This window comes from Primulina eburnea, chromosome 11 (genome assembly GCF_022965805.1).
Source record: "Primulina eburnea isolate SZY01 chromosome 11, ASM2296580v1, whole genome shotgun sequence".
Lineage (NCBI taxonomy): Eukaryota > Viridiplantae > Streptophyta > Magnoliopsida > Lamiales > Gesneriaceae > Primulina > Primulina eburnea.
The window spans coordinates 36,506,203-36,526,556 of record NC_133111.1 but is presented as its reverse complement, the minus strand read 5'-3'; the positions used below and the strand labels follow the sequence as shown (position 1 = coordinate 36,526,556).

Genomic DNA, 20,354 nt, shown 5'->3' with positions numbered 1-20,354 from the left:
AAAAAATATATATTTTTTTAAAAAAACGTGAAAAGTAATTGGAATAAAAAAAAATAAACAAACAATGATTAATAAACAAGCCACCCAAGGTCACAGCTGAATTGACGTGTCAGCAAACGGCAAACCATGATTCAACCACGCCTCACCGTTGAATAATCCAGTTTCGAGATTTAAACTAGCTAAATGAATTTATCAATAAAATAATAATCTATTAAATTAAAGCTCAAGAAAATCTTTGAATTTTCCCAAAAACTAATGAATCTTTAGTCACAGCGACAGAAAGATCGATCTGATTCAGCTCTGCATGCAAACGGAACATTGAAATTCTTTCCGGTAAGAGTAGGTCTCATGTGAGACCGTCTGAGATGGGTCAACTCCGTCCATATTCACAATAAAAAGTAATACTCTTAACATAAAAAAGTAGTACTTTTTCATAGATTATCCAAATAAAGATCCGTCTCACAAAATATGACCCGTAAGACTGTCTCACACAAGTTTTTGTCTTCCAAATAAACAGGAGTCAGAGGAAACAGGAAAGAACCCACTCAAGCACATCATATTCCTCTGTTCTTCCATTTGTGTATATATATATATATATTCCACCTATAAGCTTCAAAATTCTTGGCCTACTTCTGTTACACTGATTAACATGATATTACATATTTAAAGAAGAAAAGGGACGATAAAAGATGTATTTTCGTGTAGAAAGAAAGAGAGAAATGAGTTGGTGGGGTTGGGTTGATGACGGGATGGTCGAAGCTTTTCAAGCGCAAATAATAGATTTGTCGTTTTGGTGGTTGCCTTGGTGTGTCTTCTTCGTTTCCTCTCTCAAATCAAGTTGGTGGTTGCCTTGGTGTGTCTTCCTCGTCTCCTCTCTCAAATCAAGTTGAATCGCAGGTTCAAAACTCGATTATTTCTCTCATATATTCGTCACCTCAATTTAAAATTCTTGAGTTTTGACTGCGTGGTGTGTTTTCCAACATTCTCCATCAATCCTCACTTTTATTTTTGTTTTTGAATAAAACCAAAGGAAGTAGTACTTGTTAGGATACGTTTAAGCACGCATCTCTATGAACAGCTTCCACTGTCCTTCCCATCTATGTGGAAAATCAATCACACGAATTTTAATAATAAATAAAATAAATTGAATGATTAATTGTTTTATTTCATCTCATAAATTATATTTAATTTAAGTCTTTTCATAATTATATATTATCAAATAGTATTTAACTATAACAACAATGTCATCAATGTTGAAATAATATATTTTAATATGGAAAAAGTAATAGTTGAATATTTGAATGTTGAAAATAAGAGTTGTAAAGTTAGAAATTTGTGTGTGATGATGTAGGTAATGATGTATTTTATTTTTGGATTATGTGTAATGAAACTCTATAAATAGATCTCTCATTTGTGAAGAAAATCACAATTGAGTAGAGAGAAAAATATTATAAAGTGTGTAGTTTGGTAAATTTTGAGAGTTTGAGATTTTTACTTTTTACCATAAATTTTTACTTTTTCACAACACGTTATCAGCACGAAGCTCTAAAAGTCCTACATACTATTCCAAGCTCCAAACAGAAAAAAAAGGTAACAAAAGTAATAATATTTATTTTACTGTTATTTATTTATTGTGTATTTATTTAATATACAATATAATGTTATTATTAGAAATAATAAAAATAATTTTTCATAAACTTGTTATAAATCCTGGGAGGATGTTAAGACGACATCCCACACTCCCGGCAAGGGATACGACAAGTATAAAAGCCTATAAGGTTTTTAAACAAAATAAATTATGATAGTCGTTATAATATTATGATATGATATATATAATTATTTAAACATGTCTAATATTATATACATCATATTATTACCATAAAATTATACAAATACATACATTTATTTTTTGTACACCAACGGTCATAAACGGTAACAAACGGCTAGTTTTTGCCCTATAAATATCATCTCACAAACACATTCAATCACTCCAACTTTCTCTTCTTCTCTAAAAATTATTCATCATCAAATTTTTCGAAGAAAAAAGAAGATGACTTTCTCAAGGATATTTTTAATTATTTTGGTTATCATACTCACGAGTCTTGTATTTATCGGAGAATATCCTCCTCGTGCGTTTTCTTTATTTTTACAAATACTTGTACTTGTTGTTTATCCGTTACTTTGTATTGCAATATTTATTAACTAATAAAATGCATCGTAATTTTTTTAGTACCACCATGTCAAATTTAACAAAGCTCGAATTTATTGCGCTCGACATCACGGGAAAGAATTATATGCCATGGACTCTAGATGTAGAATTGCATCTTGAGTCATTGGGTCTAAGCGAGACCATTAAAGAAAATGGCATATGCACGTCACAAGAAAAGGCAAGAGCCATGATATTTTTGCGTCGACATCTCGACGGTGGATTGAAATGTGAATATCTGACTGAAAAAAATCCCATGGCTTTGTGGAAGGGATTAAAAGAAAGATTTGAACATATAAGGGAAGTTATACTTCCGACCGCCCGGGATGAATGGAACACACTGAGATTCCAAGATTTTAAAAAAGTCAGTGATTACAATTCGGCGATGTATAGAATAATCTCGCAATTAAAATTTTGTGGACATGAGGTAACAGAATCTGAGATGCTTGAAAAAACATTTTCCACATTTCATGCATCAAATATTACTCTACAGCAACAATATAGAGTACATGGATTTGCGAGATATTCTGAGCTCATCGCATGTCTTCTTGTGGCGGAAAAGAACAACGAGCTATTAATGAGAAATCATCAGTCCCGACCCACTGGATCAACAGCATTTCCCGAAGTAAATGCTGTAAGTAAAAATGAATTTAAACCTCGGAACCTAAATCAAATTCATAGACAAGATTTTGGTCGAGGTCGAGGTCGAGGTCGTGGACGTGGACGTGGACGTGGAATTGGCCGTGGTCGTGGACGCGGTCGTGGTTTTGAAAATAATAGAGATAGTTATTTTTATAACTCATCTCAAAAGAGCGTCCCAAACCATCCACAGAAAAGGCATCATGAGAATACAAGTGTTAACGAAAATCACTCAAAAAGATATGAAAGTTCTTGTTACAGATGTGGTACTCCAGGACATTAGTCCAAAGTTTGTCGAGCCCCTGAGCATCTTTGTAAACTTTATAAAGAATCATTAAAGGGGAAAGAAAAGGAGACCAACTTCACTGAACGCAGTGACCGTTTGAGTGATTCAACTCATTTTGATGCTGGTGATTTTATGAATGATTTCTCTGGAAATGATCAACATGTTGGTGGGATAGAAACGAACAATTTTGATGCTACAGATTTTCTCAATGATTTCTCTGAAAATGAACAATTTAATGGTAGAATATAAATGTACAATAATTGATTTTTCATGTATTCATGTAATAATGTTTTGTTGTATAATTATGATATGTGTTATATTTACATATGTATTTTCAGTAATTTTATTTCATTGCATATTTTTTTGAAGTTCAAATATGGAAAATGCTATGAGCAAAGCTGAAGTTTGCATACCCGATAGTGGTACAACGCACACTATCCTCCGAGATAAAAGATATTTCTTGGAACTAAAACCAACAAAAACAACGGTGAATACAATATCAGGTCATGTAGACTTGATTAAAGGATGTGGTAAAGCACAATTTTTGTTACCTAATGGTACAAAATTTTTGATCAATGATGCTTTATATTCACCACAATCGAAAAGAAATTTGTTGAGTTTTAATGATATATATTCCCATGGGTATGATACTCAAACAATGAATGAAGGGAATGAGAAATATATGTGTCTTATCACATATAAATCAGGAAAGAAATATGTGATTGAAAAACTACCAATGCTCCCTACTGGATTGCATTATACACATATAAGTCCCATTGAATCAAACATGGTAGTTGATAATTCTTCGATATTAACCAATTGGCATGATCGATTGGGACATCCTGGTTCAACAATGATGCGAAGAATTATAGAAAATACACATGGTCATCCACTGAAAGACCAGAAGATCTTTCAGAATAATAAGTTTCAATGTAAAGCATGTTCTCTTGGAAAACTTATTATAAGACCATCACCAGTCAAAATCCAAACTGAATCACCAATGTTTCTTGAACGTATTCAGGGTGATATTTGTGGACCAATCCATCCACCATGTGGACCATTCAGATACTTTATGGTATTGATTGATACCTCCAGCAGATGGTCACATGTATGTTTATTGTCAACTCGAAATGTTGCATTTGCAAGATTACTTGCTCAAATAATAAAATTGAGGAATCAGTTTCCCGATTATACAATCAAGAAAATTAGACTTGATAATGCTGGTGAATTTACTTCCCAGAATTTCAATGATTATTGTATGTCTATGGGAATCATTGTTGAGCATCATGTTGCTCATGTACATACACAGAATGGATTGGCTGAATCATTGATTAAACGTCTACAAATGATTGCTAGACCAATGATTATGAAAACAAAGCTCCCTATTTCTATATGGGGACATGCAATTTTACATGCTGCTTCATTAATTCGCATCAGACCAAGTGCATATCATAAATACTCCCCATTGCAGCTTGCATTTGGTAAAGAACCAGACATTTCTCATCTGAGAATTTTTGGATGTATGGTGTATGTGCCTATTGCACCACCACAACGAAAGAAAATGAGACCTCAAAGAAAGGTTGGAATTTATATCGGTTATGATAGTCCATCAATCATTTGATATCTTGAACCTCAGACAGGAGATGTGTTCACAACACGTTTTGCTGATTGTCATTTTAATGAGGAAATCTTCCCAATGTTAGGGGGAGAACAAAAACATACCGAAAAAGAAATTACATGGTATGTATCATCATTGTTACATCTGGATCCAAGAACAAAACAATGTGAAAAAGATGTACAACAAATTGTACACTTGCAAAGAATAGCAAATCAAATACCAGATGCATTTGCAGACACAAAAGGGGTAACTAAATCATATATACATGCTGCAAATGCCCCTGCTCGAATTGAAATTCCAAAGAAACAAATGGAAGATACTCATGATGTCATCAAACGCCTGAAGCGTGGAAGGCCAGTCGGTTTCAAGGATAAAAATACTCGAAAAAGAAAATTCATAGAGAAACACGATGATCACAAAATAAAGAATGATGTTTCTGAAGAAACACATGATGATCACAAAATAGAGAATGATGATCCTGAAGAAAAACATGATGATGCAAATGTTCTGTCAGAACCACAAACTGACGAGAATCATGAAATCTCTATCAATTACATTAATACTGGAAAAATATGGAACCGAAAAGATATAGATGAAATTGATGATATATTTTCTTATAATGTGGCAATCGACATCATAAATGATAATGAAGATCATGAACCAAAATCTTTTGGTGAATGTAAAAATCGGCAGGATTGGATAAAATGGAAAGATGCCATCCAGGTTGAATTGGATTCGCTAAATAAACGTAATGTTTTTGGACCTATAGTCCTTACACCTGAAGGTGTAAAACCTGTTGGATACAAATGGGTTTTTATTCGAAAGCGAAATGAGAAAAATGAAATAATAAGATATAAAGCTCGACTTGTTGCACAAGGTTTTTCTCAAAGGCCTGGAATTGATTATGAAGAAACGTATTCTCCTGTGATGGATGCAATTACGTTTCGGTATTTGATTAGCTTGGCGGTATCTGAAAATTTAGAAATGCGTCTTATGGATGTTGTTACAGCTTACTTATATGGATCACTTGATAGTAATATATATATGAAAATCCCTGAAGGATTTAAGATGCCTGAAGCACAAAATTCAAAACCCAGGGAATGTTATTCTGTGAAATTACAAAGATCATTATATGAGTTAAAGCAATCAGGTCGAATGTGGTATAATCGACTAAGTGATCACTTGATGAAAAAGGGATATGTAAATAATTCAATATGCCCTTGTGTTTTCATTAAGAAAACAACATCCGGATGCGTAATTATTGCTGTATATGTCAATGATTTAAACATCATTGGAACGAATAAGGAAATTCAAGAAGTTGTGTCATACTTGAAGGAAGAATTTGAAATGAAGGATCTTGGAAAAACCAAGTATTGTCTGGGTTTACAAATTGAACAAAAAGAATGTGGAATGTTTGTTCACCAGACAAATTATACAGAAAAGATCCTTAAACGTTTTAATATGGATAAAGCAAATCCTTTAAGTACTCCAATGGTTGTTAGATCATTAAACATAGAAAAGGATCCATTCCGTCCATGTGAAGATGATAAAGATATTCTTGGTCCAGAAGTACCATATCTAAGTGCCATCGGTGCCCTTATGTACCTTACAAATTGTACAAGGCCTGATATATCTTTTGCCGTGAATCTGTTGGCAAGATTTAGCTCATATCCAACAAAGAGACACTGGAACGGAATTAAACATATATTCCGTTATCTACGAGGAACGACAGACTTGGGACTTTTGTATTCAAAAGATGCTAATCCAAGTATAATTGGTTATGCTGATGCTGGATACTTATCTGATCCACACAAGGCACGTTCCCAAACTGGATATGTATTTACTCGTGGAGGCACTGCAATATCTTGGCGTTCACAGAAACAAACGCTCGTAACAACTTCATCAAATCATGCCGAGATTATTGCACTACATGAAGCAAGTCGTGAATGTGTGTGGTTAAAATCAATGACCCAACATATCCAAATTTCATGCGGATTATCATTTGATGAGAAGCCTGTGATACTATATGAAGATAATGCTGCATGTGTTGCTCAAATGAAAGAAGGATACATAAAAAGCGACAGAACTAAACATATTCCTCCTAAGTTCTTCGCATTCACCAAGGAGCTTGAGAAGAATAAATGTATTGATGTTCGTCACATTCAATCAAGTGAAAACTCATCAGGTCTCTTCACAAAGGCACTACCTACGTCAATATTCAGAAAGCACATATATAATATTGGGATGCGCAATCTACGAAATTTGTGAAGAGTTGTTCGTGTCAATATGAGGGGGAGTTCACATGACTGCACTCTTTTTCCCTTACTATGGTTTTTATCCCAATGGGTTTTTCCTAGTAAGGTTTTTAACGAGGCAGTACAAAACACGTAACGAAGACATCATCGTATCATGATCATCATCACAAGGGGGAGTGTTGAAATAATATATTTTAATATGGAAAAAGTAATAGTTGAATATTTGAATGTGGAAAATAAGAGTTGTAAAGTTAGAAATTTGTGTGTGATGATGTAGGTAATGATGTATTTTATTTTTGGATTATGTGTAATGAAACTCTATAAATAGATCTCTCATTTGTGAAGAAAATCACAATTGAGTAGAGAGAAAAATATTATAAAGTGTGTAGTTTGGTAAATTTTGAGAGTTTGAGATTTTTACTTTTTACCATAAATTTTTACTTTTTCACAACAATCAAAATTTATTTGCTTTTGTAAAGTTATTCTCATACACATATTTAATGACTATATTGACAAAAATGTAATCAAACATTGACTAAATAAATTCAATATAAAATTAATTTGAAAGAAAAATATAATATATTTTGAGCTCATTCACCTCTTTATTTTCTTTTTTTAATAAATTGACTTCATGAATAAAAAGATTTCGGTTTGCGATGTTGATATGATTATCTTATATAACATTGTTTTTCTTTTTGTTGTTCAAACGTAGACAGATAGTGATCGTGAATTGTTGTTGAATCAAATAAATATGTGCAAATTTGAGTTGAAAGAATGTAAATAAAATAATTCGGTGTAGACCACTCGGCACCTGCAATGCCCTTATCTCTTATACATCCTCGCTTCACCCATTCTCCCTCGCCCATCCAGCCCCTCCTCACCCTCCTAGTCTCGCCTAGCCACTTCCAGACTCCTGCCTGTGATCATAATGAGCCACATGATAGTTTATAAATCTCTACGATAATTTGACACGATTTAGGAACTTGGTTAAATACAATTTTAATCAAATTTATGCCACAGATATAGTATTTTAAATTGTTTTACTACTAATCCTATTTCAAAAACAAATATCAAGTTAGTAAATGTTTTAAATTGTTTTACTACTGATAGGGGAAAATGTCCATATGAGTAGGATGAAATAAACCGAGAAACATAACAAATAGAAGTTTTCAAATAATGATTTACAAAAATGTTGATAAATAATGGACTGTAATCCATAATCACAGGCAAGGATTTCGTGAACACCTAAAACTAAAACCCTGTCATGGGATTAATTCAGTCATTGCCTGAGAATCAAGTCCCACCTAAAACAACCAAATTATGGTAAGAATATGAGTTTTAGTACCTGCAATTTTTAGCACTTGTAAATATCCTATCATAGTATCCATTTGAAACTTATCACACCATAATTACTCCATTATTACAATTAGTTATTTGAATTTCAAACTACATATGAGCCTTCTCCAGTTAAACCAGTCAATAGAAGCCAATACAAACATTTCACCATCACAGAATGGGTGCACTTCTATCTACGTACAGTTACATGAACTCCATTATCAACTTCAAAATCTAGTTTTCTTTCTATACTCCTGCTTTAAACAAAATTTCGATGTAACTTCTATGTTGTCAGTCACACAACTTTATGAAGTAGATTCGAGCAAAAGTATCATGTTTCACCAGTGGCACAAGGAATGCAAGGAGGATGTTTAGATTGGTCCTCCGGAGTAATTCTTTGCAGACAACTGTCGTGAAACGTATGCCCACAAGGAAGAACAGCAACAGCTGGGGGAGCAGCAGGTTGATACACTGGGCCTTCTGCTCTGAACGCGAGATCTCTTTTGCACAAGAAGCAACTGTATCCACCTGGCTTAGGTGGTCCATCAGAACCTACAAACATGTACAAAGCTCACCGGATTGTGACGAACATTAATCAGAGGAACAAATACGGCTATGATGTACGTATATTCATGTTGTGTAACCTCTCTTATGGAAATTATAGGTTGCATCTACCTTGGCTAAGGTATGAAAAGGTCAAGATGTAGGTGACACTGTTTCCTCAACGTTCCATTTAAATGTCTCTCAAAATTACCACATTATTTGTCACATTTACTCCACCATGGAGAGAGATGTAATTGCGATATTTGGGCGGGAAGGTTAGTTTGATTTGGGCATTACCAGGGTCCTAGAGAAGGTTCTCTTAAAAAATAAATACATTCTTCTTTCTTTTTTCGAACACACTGATGCACCTTGCTATGTCTCAGAACTCAGAATATAAATACAAAAAAACCAACGGTTACGCTATTGGACTCATTAGTTGGCCTTTGTCGTAGCAATTTATGCACATCAGTTCTACTCGTGTAATGAGAACAAAATTGCCTGATAAACTCAAATAGAATAGATATACATATTCTGCAGAAGATGAAAAGTGGTACTCATTTTGATAGGTATAGACAAGAGGTGAATACTTTTGAAAGAAAAGCTCTCAATAACTTGGCAGCACTTTAACCACATATCATAACAAAAAAATTTGAGGTATGACTCCCTAGAACAAAATGGGTAGTCACACACCACATATATTAATCAAAATCCGATCCCGATTGGCGATTACACATTTGAAGTACGTTAATAATCTCAGTCCTATGTTGAAAAAGAGTGATGACAAGCAAAGGGCCAGAAGAGAGACCTACCTTGAAATTTTATATGAAAAGGGGAAGAGGGCATTTGAGCTGGATTTGGAACACGAGCAGGAGACCACTTCCTTTGCTGGGGTACTGACCCATGTATCATTGGTGCAGGAATTATCTTTCTACGGTGATTTGGGTGTGTGGCATTAGAATTTTCAATAGCACCTCTTTTCAAAGACCGATGACGCGGAAAAGGAAAAGCCTGAGGCCGACCTCCAAATTTTGCAGCTGGATCAAAATGACCTGAAAAGTGGGAATATTTCCCAGCCATAATCACAGAGGTTGCTGTTAGAATCAACATCTATAAGGAACCAAAAAGAACAAAAAAAAATATGCATATGTTACAGGATGATACCATTGGTATGACTAACTTTAGGAAAATCCTTGGGTATATGAGATGGCACAACACGAACATATTGGCCTAGATTGAGCAAACAAGGCAAGTTAAATTAAAACTCAAAGTTGAAAGCAAACGGCACGACAAATAGCCAATTCAAAGGTCTCAGCATAATGACCTGAGGGTACAGTGTAGCCAAGGTGGCTAATGTGGGAATCCAAACCTGTTTGAGAAGGTCCTGGCACAAACAGAATGAATCACAAAGTCATACCCATTCTGGTATATCCATATTTCTGAAGTAAAGACAACCAGAAGTTATGGAATAGAAAATACTAACAGAAAATTGAGGTCCATTCAGACTGGTTCACATAACCTGAATTATTTACAAAACTCCCTCCTGACCAATAAGAAACAAAAATAAAAAGAAGCCAAACAAGTCCAGACAGAACCTAAGGCAACCTATTGTTTCTATTCAACACCAAAAATTTACTCATTGACATATGATCATCACTTGCGAAGTAGTCATAGGTAGAATACCCATATTCATAAGAAAATGGAAAAATTGCTTAGTATGTTCTGTTTTTCCAGTATTTCATAGTGCCATGCAACCGTGCAAATTACAAGAACTAAAAATTGTGTTGATGCAATTATCTATATTCTATGTCAAGACAAATCTGGAGTAGGTACTTGTAGTTCAATGGAATTTGACCAATCAAAAAATAATCAAATGTTCACATTCTACTTGCACTGATGAGAAAGTCATTTTCACAAATAGGAGCATGTAAACAAAGATTGAACACATGACCAACACAGTCCCACTAATTAAGAATAAGCAAGCTCACCAGCTCTAGTAGCAGCAAAGTCAATAGGTTGAACCCCAAGCCTTCTCGGGAATGAATTTGGGACAACAAACTGTAATGCGCTGCCTTTTGAAACTGGAAAACCTGTTCTCCCAGGGAACAAATGATACCCATGAGCTTCAGTAACACCAACATTTTGAGGAGAAAATAGCTGCCCTGAGAAGAACACGCACCCATATTTTAATTTTTTAAGCAAATGTGTGCTAAAAAGGCATACTGGAACTAGATAACTACTATCAAACTTGTAAGTTTTAGTCAAACCATCACCGTGTATGTAGCCATCTGGGAAAGTAGCTACTGTTCACTTTGCACTGCTGTTTATGTAACACAACAATAGAAGCATGATACTTAGATTCCTATATAAAATAAAATATTTTAGATGCCATTTTTATCGCTACAGCTTTTATTACAGCTACAGGTGCGCAGCCAAATGCAGCTTCTCGCAGTTACAACTTTTTAATTGGCTTGACCAAGGCACATCTTTATTTTAAGGGGATCTAATTGAAGACTTAAAGCAGCTCTTATGATATTTTTGAACATAAAAACTAAATCTCTCCTTCCCTCAAAAAATTAACTCCCAGCTAACTGAAGAATGGTAACACATCAATCTTGGTTATCTGAACCATGGCTTTATATCTCAATGGAAATTTCATATTTTTCAAACCAATCAGAACAAATTCTCCTAACAATTGATTTTTGTGGATGTTTCGCCAGAATTTAAGAATAGCTCGACAAAAGTAACAGAATTTCATCAAAATTCCCGAAATTTTATCCAAATTTCATAAATGATTTAAAATGAAAAGTGTTTGTCTATTCCACCATTCTTCCATGCATTACTGTTCTTTAGACTGCAAAAACTTCAACACAAAACAATAACTCAATAATTCTCAAATGCTATATCCCTTAAAAAATACACGTGTTAAAAATATTAGCTAGCATCAATAGCGCAAGTACTTTTACTATATATTTATGCATATCATTTTTTTTGAAGTATAAAATTAAGCATCCAGATATTTTTTAATATAACTGAATAGAAACATCATCAACACATCATGACCATAATTGTAGTTCGCACTCCTACATTACAACGTTGGGACAACATGAATGATTTCATATTGGTGTGCAACAGATCAGCAGCTTTGGATAATTATGTCCATTAAGCAGTGTCCTAAATGGCAGCTGACTAGGTGGGGCCTAGGCAGGAGGCGGCTGTCGACTGCACCGCCTTTGCTTTAGCCGGTTTTATAGGTGGTCAGAGATGAGCAGGGACAAGCGTTATAGTCAAAGCAAACAAATTTTTTTAAAAAAACACTAATTATTATTACACTTGTACACTTCTTCTTCCAAAACATAATAGTCCCACCAACAAAGTCACCCACAACCCTCGCCTCCTTCCGCATCGAACCGCCCACCATCGCCACCACCTAAGTTTTCATAATTATGTATAAAATAGTAAAACAAAAGTTCAACCGCCTATGCAAGCGGCCTGCCTAGGTGGCCGAGACGGTAGGCAGTCACTGACCGCCCCACCACCAACCTACCACCATTTACAACATTGTCATTCATAAAAGATACAAATCAATGACTTGGATGTTCAGTTTCGCTTGCACTGGCCCCACAATCACTGGACTAAGATCTGTACGAATGGCATCAGAGCAGATTCAAGGGTATTATCGTTGCAAGTTCAGCTAGATGTGCAAGTGGTAGGCCCAAAATGTGAAGGAGCCAGTTGAGTACATCCCGAGTCCAATGGAATATAAGAATAATGATAATACCCTGTCTCATATTGAAATGTCAGAATATTTTGAATGGGATTATAAGGATGTAAAACAGAAACTTCTACTCGAGGTGTTTTTAGAATATGAAGGACCATGATGAGGACATCATGTGTCGAACAGAGTGTTGGGATGATTGTAACGCCCGTTGTCACATTGAAATGTTGGGATATTATGAATGGATTAATAAGAATGTACAATGGTAACATCTAGCAAAATTGGTTGATTATTTCGTAAAGTGATGATAGATATGAAGTGGTTGCTAGCAAAATCAATTTGTGTCCAGTCTCGCTTACATGGCCCCCACTCGATATACTTGGGGCATGACATAACCATTTACATTTTTATTTGAATATATAATTGCATTTAATTTTGAAATGTCTACCTTTGTATGTAAATTTCCATCGTTCTTTTCTAACTCAAACTTGACATCAAAACTTTTTGCACTTCAAAATTCCCATAACTTAAAGTTTTGAAATATACAGATACCGATATTTGATACCTCAACCTGCATAAGGTCTCTTCAATAGTCCACCTGTCCAAATATGTGTTTGATAATAGAGGTACTGACTACTGATTGACATACACACGAATTTATTGCTTAAAAACACATAGCAATTGAGATGAAGTAAATAAGTTACCAGTTGGTTGAAGAAGACTTGTTTGACAAGAACCAATATTAACGGGATTTGGTGAGGACCCTTCTGTGATTGAAGCCAAAATTCCTTATAAAACGCTTAAAAAAATAATGCAGAAATAAAACCACTGATTTCACAGTTGAGACAACTCAAAACTGTATTTATTAAGCCAAAATTACAAAATCAAATCGTTTATCAGCAAAAGTTAGGCTAAAAATGACACAGATTCCTTACCATGTGGTTCAATGATCACTGGGAAAGGAACGCTGTCAGCAATTTGAGTTTGTCTACCACCTGTCAGTGGAATCAATTTCCTGAGTTTCAGAGCAAGCTAAAAAATTCTAGGATGGACTGCTATACTAGTGGTATATGTTGACAAGAAAAATTTTCTCCACATCCCTTACCAAGATAAAAGTTTTTATTAAATTGATAACATGCAAACATAAAACTCATAATTAACTTCATAAAAAAAAATTAATGTTAAACTATACCACACATAACTCGGGTACGATGGTTCATTGAGCAAATTTAGCCGTATCCATCAACTTTGAAGCCTATGAGTGCACTTTTCGTATTTAAAGAGAATGCAGAAACCGTGTTTCTTTCGATGTATCTAAGTTTATGCGGTGTGCTAATATTTCCTTCAAAGAGTATAGAAAGACACATGGATAACACTCTTTGCAGTTGGATAAAAAATTCGACCAAATGAATTACGTCCTAAATTTCAGAAAAGACTTCCCATCATCACAAAGAAAAGGATAAAATAACAGGTAAATTAAGTGGCATCTGAAGACTCCAAATTGTACAGTAAAGAGTCCTTGAACTTGAATACACAAAATTAGACTGACATGACTCACGCAATTGTGAATGCCTGACGGAGTTCCCTCTTCGCCAATCAATAGGGGATGTTGAAAAAAATTCTGGTGAGACATGGTTGGAATCTTTTCCAGAACAATTTTGTTGCTGAGCAGACACAGGTTGAGTAGTACAATAAGTAGGCTTGGGTAGTTGCGATTCCATGAGTGATGGCACAGCACATCCAGGATGAGACATCAAAGTTCTACTATAAGGCAATGGCAAAGGGTTATGATCCTGTAGCAAACCTGAGCTATGATCAGCACTGAAAGAAAAATTCCTCGGTATATTAACTTGTGGAATCTGTGAACTGGCGCAAGGGTTAGATCCTATCAAGCCATTGGCACCAGTAATAAGCCCACCACCTTCACAAGTGGATGTCCTGCTGACCACATTGGACAACCCACCGCCATTAAACTGTAATCTTGCTGCTCTACCCGAGGATTGAGCAAGATTCAAATGGTACCCTGCAGTTCTCTGAGCAAGATAATTGTGATGTGGGGAGGAATCTACTTCCTCTAATTTACTGGAAATTTCTCGAGCACTAAAATTACTATTGGCTCTGGTGTCCATACCACCTCCAATACCAAGTCTCAGAAAAGACCCATCGCCTATTCCTGGATGACCAAATTGAAGAGCACCGGAATTCATGTGATTCTCATTCCCATTTCCGGTAGCATTCCCAACATGTGATAGCATAGATGTCCTCATTCCTGAATTAGAAAAGTTTCCACTGATCTGTGACTTATTGGTATTAGCTTCTGGTCTATAAGACCCACCCAGATGATTTGAGGCGGTCTCCTCTCTGATTTGAGTGAAATTCATGCACAATTGTGAATTACGATATTCTGCATTCCCTGCAGGATGAGACATTTCTGATACAATAAGGAACTTGTATGCATCACTCCTGACATCAATCGTATTTGCATCGGTTTTGGAAACTACTGAGCCATTCAAATATGCATGGCCAACCATCATGCCGGGTTCATGATCATACTGATTTTGGTTGGACTGGCAAGTTACTTCTACACCCTGCCGAGGAAACTGAACACGATCCAGATGTGTCTGACCAACATCAGTACTTCCACTTGGTTTAATGGTTAGGTCAAGCTCGCAGTGCCCTTCCATAGGACCAGTCAAGGCAGGCTGGTAGTCCTCAAATCTCATTTTTAAGTGCAATCTAAACGCAGTAATGGAAGAGAATCTTTGTCATTATCTCATTTCATGGGAACTAAATGTATAAATGGACAATTGATGGCTCAGGCATGCAAATAAAATTTTGGTTCAACTCAATACACGGTATCTTTTAAAGCACAAATATGACATTTTTCTACTGTCAACAATTTTAAGCAATATTTGGGTGATGTTAACATAGAGAGATGAGTCACATGAGAGGTAATAGCAGGTAAACTAGTAACTTTTAGAAAGATAAAGTCAAACAACTTTTAGAAAATGTTGAGTGTTCTAGAATGTAACAGAAGATAATCCAAATCAAATTACTTCAAGCTCACCAACCAAAGAAAGGAAATTTCAAGGCAAGAATAAAAATTGGGTGTTTGCCGTCTTCACATTTACAGTATTTGTTAGAGTCATTTGAATTTTCTTTCACTATGTAATGACATATTCTGTACATAGCTAATAAGTCCAGGATCATTTGGGTGCACGAATAAATAGATATCAAGAGATTCATGTCTTTGATTATTTTGACTTAAAAAAATATGATGCAGCATTCACAAACGCACATATATCTATGCTGGACTAATTTCAGCATTGAAACAAACACAACCCTTTAAAACAGATTGTGTCCATTCGCAAATCCCATTTTATGGATAACAAAAAGGATTCATGTTACATCAAAAGAACGCAAAGAAAAATTACCAGAAAGTACTTAAAGTCACGGATAAACACCATATACAATCCCACCACCCCCACAAAAGCAGAGAGAGCAAAGCATTTTCACATATAACATACGTATTATTTGCATTAGAAAAACACCAACAGAATAAGGTTTTGATGTGCAACCAAGAAATTGTGACATTTTACCCAAAATATTCAGTTCCAAACAACTAATCCAATGAGGAAAAAAAATCAATTAACCGGCTAATTCCTACCTTAAACACTTAAACTGATGTAAACCCAAGAAGTTCAAAAGATCAGAAACCTCTCAATCAACAGAAACCTTGAACCCCACTTGATTTTACTCACTTAAAACAAAACAATAAGAATCTAATCGAATAAACAACACACACCAAAAAAAAACCAATTGCATGATATCACCGTCGCAACAAACAATACCCACAATTTAGCTCATCAATTCAAGGAATCGATCGACTAGTCCTAAGACCCTTACACAATCGTGCAAAAGAATTTCTAATGGGCGGTTGAATTCTCATAACGGAGACAGGAATTTCGACATACTTGGCTCAATTTTCGATCGGTGGAAATAGAATTAATATATTCAAGAAAGAGAGAGCGAACGAGCGAGTGTCACCTTAGAGAGAGAAAGGAGCGAGCTTATTTTGGCGCTTTGGGGTGTGACTTTTAAAGGGTTCGGTCGCTTGCTGGGGTCCACGCTGGCGTATTTTGTGACACGTGTCAGTCTCAGAGTCATATATCTGCTGACGTGTAACTATATATATATATATATATATATATATATATAAAATAATTAATTAATAATTACAATATTTTGTTCACTTATTAAAGATCGGGTAGACTATTTTTTTAAGAAGAACAAATATAAAGATAGATTGTAAATTAATGGAATCAAAAAGTTGCGAATATGATCATAGTAATTTATCAAAAGTTATTATGGATCTGTGTGCTGGACACTTGGAAGGATGTTTTAAATACAATATTTTCGATGAGTTGCAACAACTCGTGTTTTAAGAATGTATACACCGATTAATTAGATCGAATTTGGTTTCAAACCATTGAAAAGCACTCGAAGTAATCATTCGTTAAAAAAAACTGATATATTTTATATCATGTGTAACTGAATAACTGAAAATAAAGTGAATCAGTTGTGGCATATATCAGCTCAGTTATGGTGAAAACTGAACTGACGGAAACTCTAACTGATCAAATCAGTTCGAAAACAATAGTTAAACAATTAAATACACAAGATATGTTTATGGATATTCGAAAACTTCAACTGCTCATACGTCACCGCTTCTACCACATCGGATACGATCCACTAGAAGACTTTGATTTATACAACACCTTATACAAACCCACCCAACTCAGGACTTACCCACTGCCTAACTGAACTCTTAGTCTAGACTGAAGGCATCACCTTCCAGCCAACATTTGTTTAACGTCTGTGTGTCAAAGACTACATACACGAGTTTTACGTCTTTGTGCAAGACGGTATTTAAGTGGTGGTATGTGTGAGAGATAACTGATCTCTGAAAAACAACCCGAAAGGTGTTCTCACACACTGAGAGAAATAAACTTCTATACTAAGCTGATATAACTTTGGAGTGTTCTCTCGACTGGGCTGATTGCTTCTTTGTAATCTCATATGCAATAAGCATGCCCTTTCTTTTCTCTCTTATTTTTCGACCTCTTATTCATATATGTGTCTGCACTGATCTTCATCTTTTATTTATAGGCGTTAAACTTGATCGTACAGTGAGACTCAGTGAATGAATTCGTTACAGTTTGAATTTGTTTCCTCAAATAGATATATGGAACATTTGGCTTTAAGCGCTGCTACAAAGTCTCTTATTGTACCTTGATCGTATAATAACTTTTGTACATTTATGCACATCTGGATTAAGCTCGTCGTATCTTTAAACAGGTTCGCACCTAACTGATGTTCTGAACTGGTCTTGAACTGGTGAGGTGAAATCAATTTATTAGTCAGCTGAACTGATTTCACTAATTCAGCTGAGTTGGTCAGTTGAGCTCTTCACCATTTGAACATTTAATCAGCTAGCCGGGTTTCTAAAGGTCTTCTACTGAACCACTTATCGACTGAACAATCAGTTGAACTGCTCTTGATACTTCAGTTGTACTGGTTCAATTCGATCAATCAGTTGTCACTTTTAGTTTGCGTCTCGATAGCTTCAGTTTAAGTTTGGTAACTAATCAATTTCAATTTCTGCGTACTTAGGTAAACTCATTATAAACAAATAAATAAGTTTTGTTAACATCAAAATCAAGATTGCGAACATGAAATGTTCCAATAAGTCATATTTTTAATAATATAGTAAGATATTAATAAAAATTTATATTCATTCAACATATAAAAATCTATTCCATTGATTTCTTAATTGGTAAAGATATATTTTTTAATTATAAATAAACCTTTATTGATATACCAAAAATACATGATTTCTCATTGAAATTATCTTATTTTGAGTAAAAGACAAATAAATTGATTATTATATTAAAATATTGCGGTAATATTTCAAATAATTAATAAACATAATAGCAGCATCAAATTGTAAACAAAAATAACTTAATATTGTTTTGATGTTTAATTACATTAGATCAACCTTGCAAAGAAATTATTGATTTATTATTATATGAGATTTTCAGTGGCGTATTTAAGATAATAAAAAAGGGTATTTGACAATTTTTACCCTTTAATTTAATTTTTTTAGCATATCGTTGCACCCTCAAATCATATTAAAACCATCCATTTGTACCATTTTTTTTATTTTTAAATAGAATATTTCCCCAAATATTAAAATTGAAGGAACGATTTTCAATTGGGAAAAAGAATTATTAATCGTTTTCACATAGCAATATTAGGCGTCTCCCAATGAATATTTCTCACTTTGCAAATTGTTTGAAGTTTGTGTTAAAAACTGGTGATGTGTTTAGAAGATATAAATAAACAATTTTTAAAAATTATTTAAACTTTAACCCGTTCTCAACAATTTTTGGATTGTTCAGAACTGTTCTTGAATGGTTAGCTTTACTGGACCACTTTAAAATAAAATAAATGTGGAAATTGTCCAGTTTGGCTAGTGATAATTTAACAAGAAACGATCTAAAAACTTGAATATACAAGAATGTAGAATGCATAAATAAATGAATTAAAACTCTTATGTCACATCTTTTTCCACTTAGGAAGGTTTCATCTAAAATATTTTTGTTTTACAACGTCTTGTAACAGCCCGCTTCAGTTAGCATTTATCACACTGCTTTAATTGAAAATCATTAATCACTTTAGAAGGCCTGAATGTTTAAGAACCATCGGTTCACTAGACAACACAACAGATAACAATGACACAACAATTAGCTTTGTAATTACTTGACTTGGTTGAGATAACACATTCATCTTTGAATATCTGATATATTCTTGAAAGTTTAAGCGATTTGAAAATAGTTTCGGTTGTGTTCTCTTTGAAATGCACTGCATAGTTATAATAGAGTGTTCGACAGCCGAAATTGATTTTCAACGATCATCTACATTGTTTCCTGATAATATGGGCATACGTCATACTTATCATTAAATGCTCATAAATGTCATCTCTACTTTAAGTCCATGTTTTTGATAGAGCTGATGCACCATATCCGGATATGGTAGCTTTCTGTCATTTCGGGAGTCGGTAGGATACTGTATAATTATATATTGAGCTTTCAACTACACGGCTTAAAATGCAACATCTTTTGGGAATCTTCAATTTTGACGTTTCTACAGTGTGATTGGAAAACAATGGTTTGAACCTATGCATTGCATTTAATAGTTTTGATACCAATTGAAGGATCTAGTGCAGAGCACCTTGAGGTGCTTCAAATAAAATATTCTCCAAGAGCTGCAATAGATCGTATTCTAAGAATACATACACCAATGAATTAGATCGAGTTTGGTATAGAACCAAGCGAGAAACACTCGAAATAATCCTTCGTTAAGAAACACTGATATATTTGTATATCTTGTGTAAATGAATAAACAAAAGACTAGATTAGTTTTTGCATTCATTCGTTCAGTTATGGTGAGAAATAAACTAACGGATGCTCTAACTAGGTAAATCAGTTTGAAAACGATAGTTAATAGATAAATACACAAGATATGTTTATGGATATTCGGAGATTTCAACTGCTCCTACGTCACCACTTCTATCACCTCAGGTAGGATTCACTAGAAGACTTTGATTTATACAACAACTTGTACAAACTCACCCAACTTAGGACTTACCCACTACCTTAACTGAACTCCTGGACTAGACTGAAGGCAGCATCTTC

The 20,354-nt window shown here is 34.5% G+C and overlaps 1 protein-coding gene across 8 annotated transcripts; it reads right to left on the bottom strand.

Moving 5' to 3' along the window:
* Window positions 1-8,374: 8,374 nt before the first annotated feature.
* On the bottom strand, window positions 8,375-16,770 carry LOC140805689 (uncharacterized). Of its 8 annotated transcripts, none has more exons than XM_073161954.1 (9): window positions 16,645-16,770; window positions 14,147-15,333; window positions 13,533-13,592; window positions 13,302-13,364; window positions 10,868-11,041; window positions 10,204-10,263; window positions 10,044-10,109; window positions 9,692-9,931; window positions 8,375-8,891 (listed from the first exon to the last, which is right to left on the bottom strand). In XM_073161954.1, exons 2-9 carry the CDS (start codon window positions 15,318-15,320, stop codon window positions 8,671-8,673), a joined length of 2,058 nt encoding a protein of 685 aa, XP_073018055.1. In that variant the 5' UTR covers window positions 15,321-15,333; window positions 16,645-16,770; the 3' UTR covers window positions 8,375-8,670. The 8 variants fall into 8 exon arrangements, with proteins under 8 accessions (XP_073018055.1, XP_073018054.1, XP_073018053.1 ...); XM_073161953.1 differs by having other exon boundaries at window positions 16,572-16,653; XM_073161952.1 differs by lacking the exon at window positions 16,645-16,770 and adding an exon at window positions 16,504-16,638.
* Between the last annotated feature and the right edge of the window lie 3,584 nt (window positions 16,771-20,354).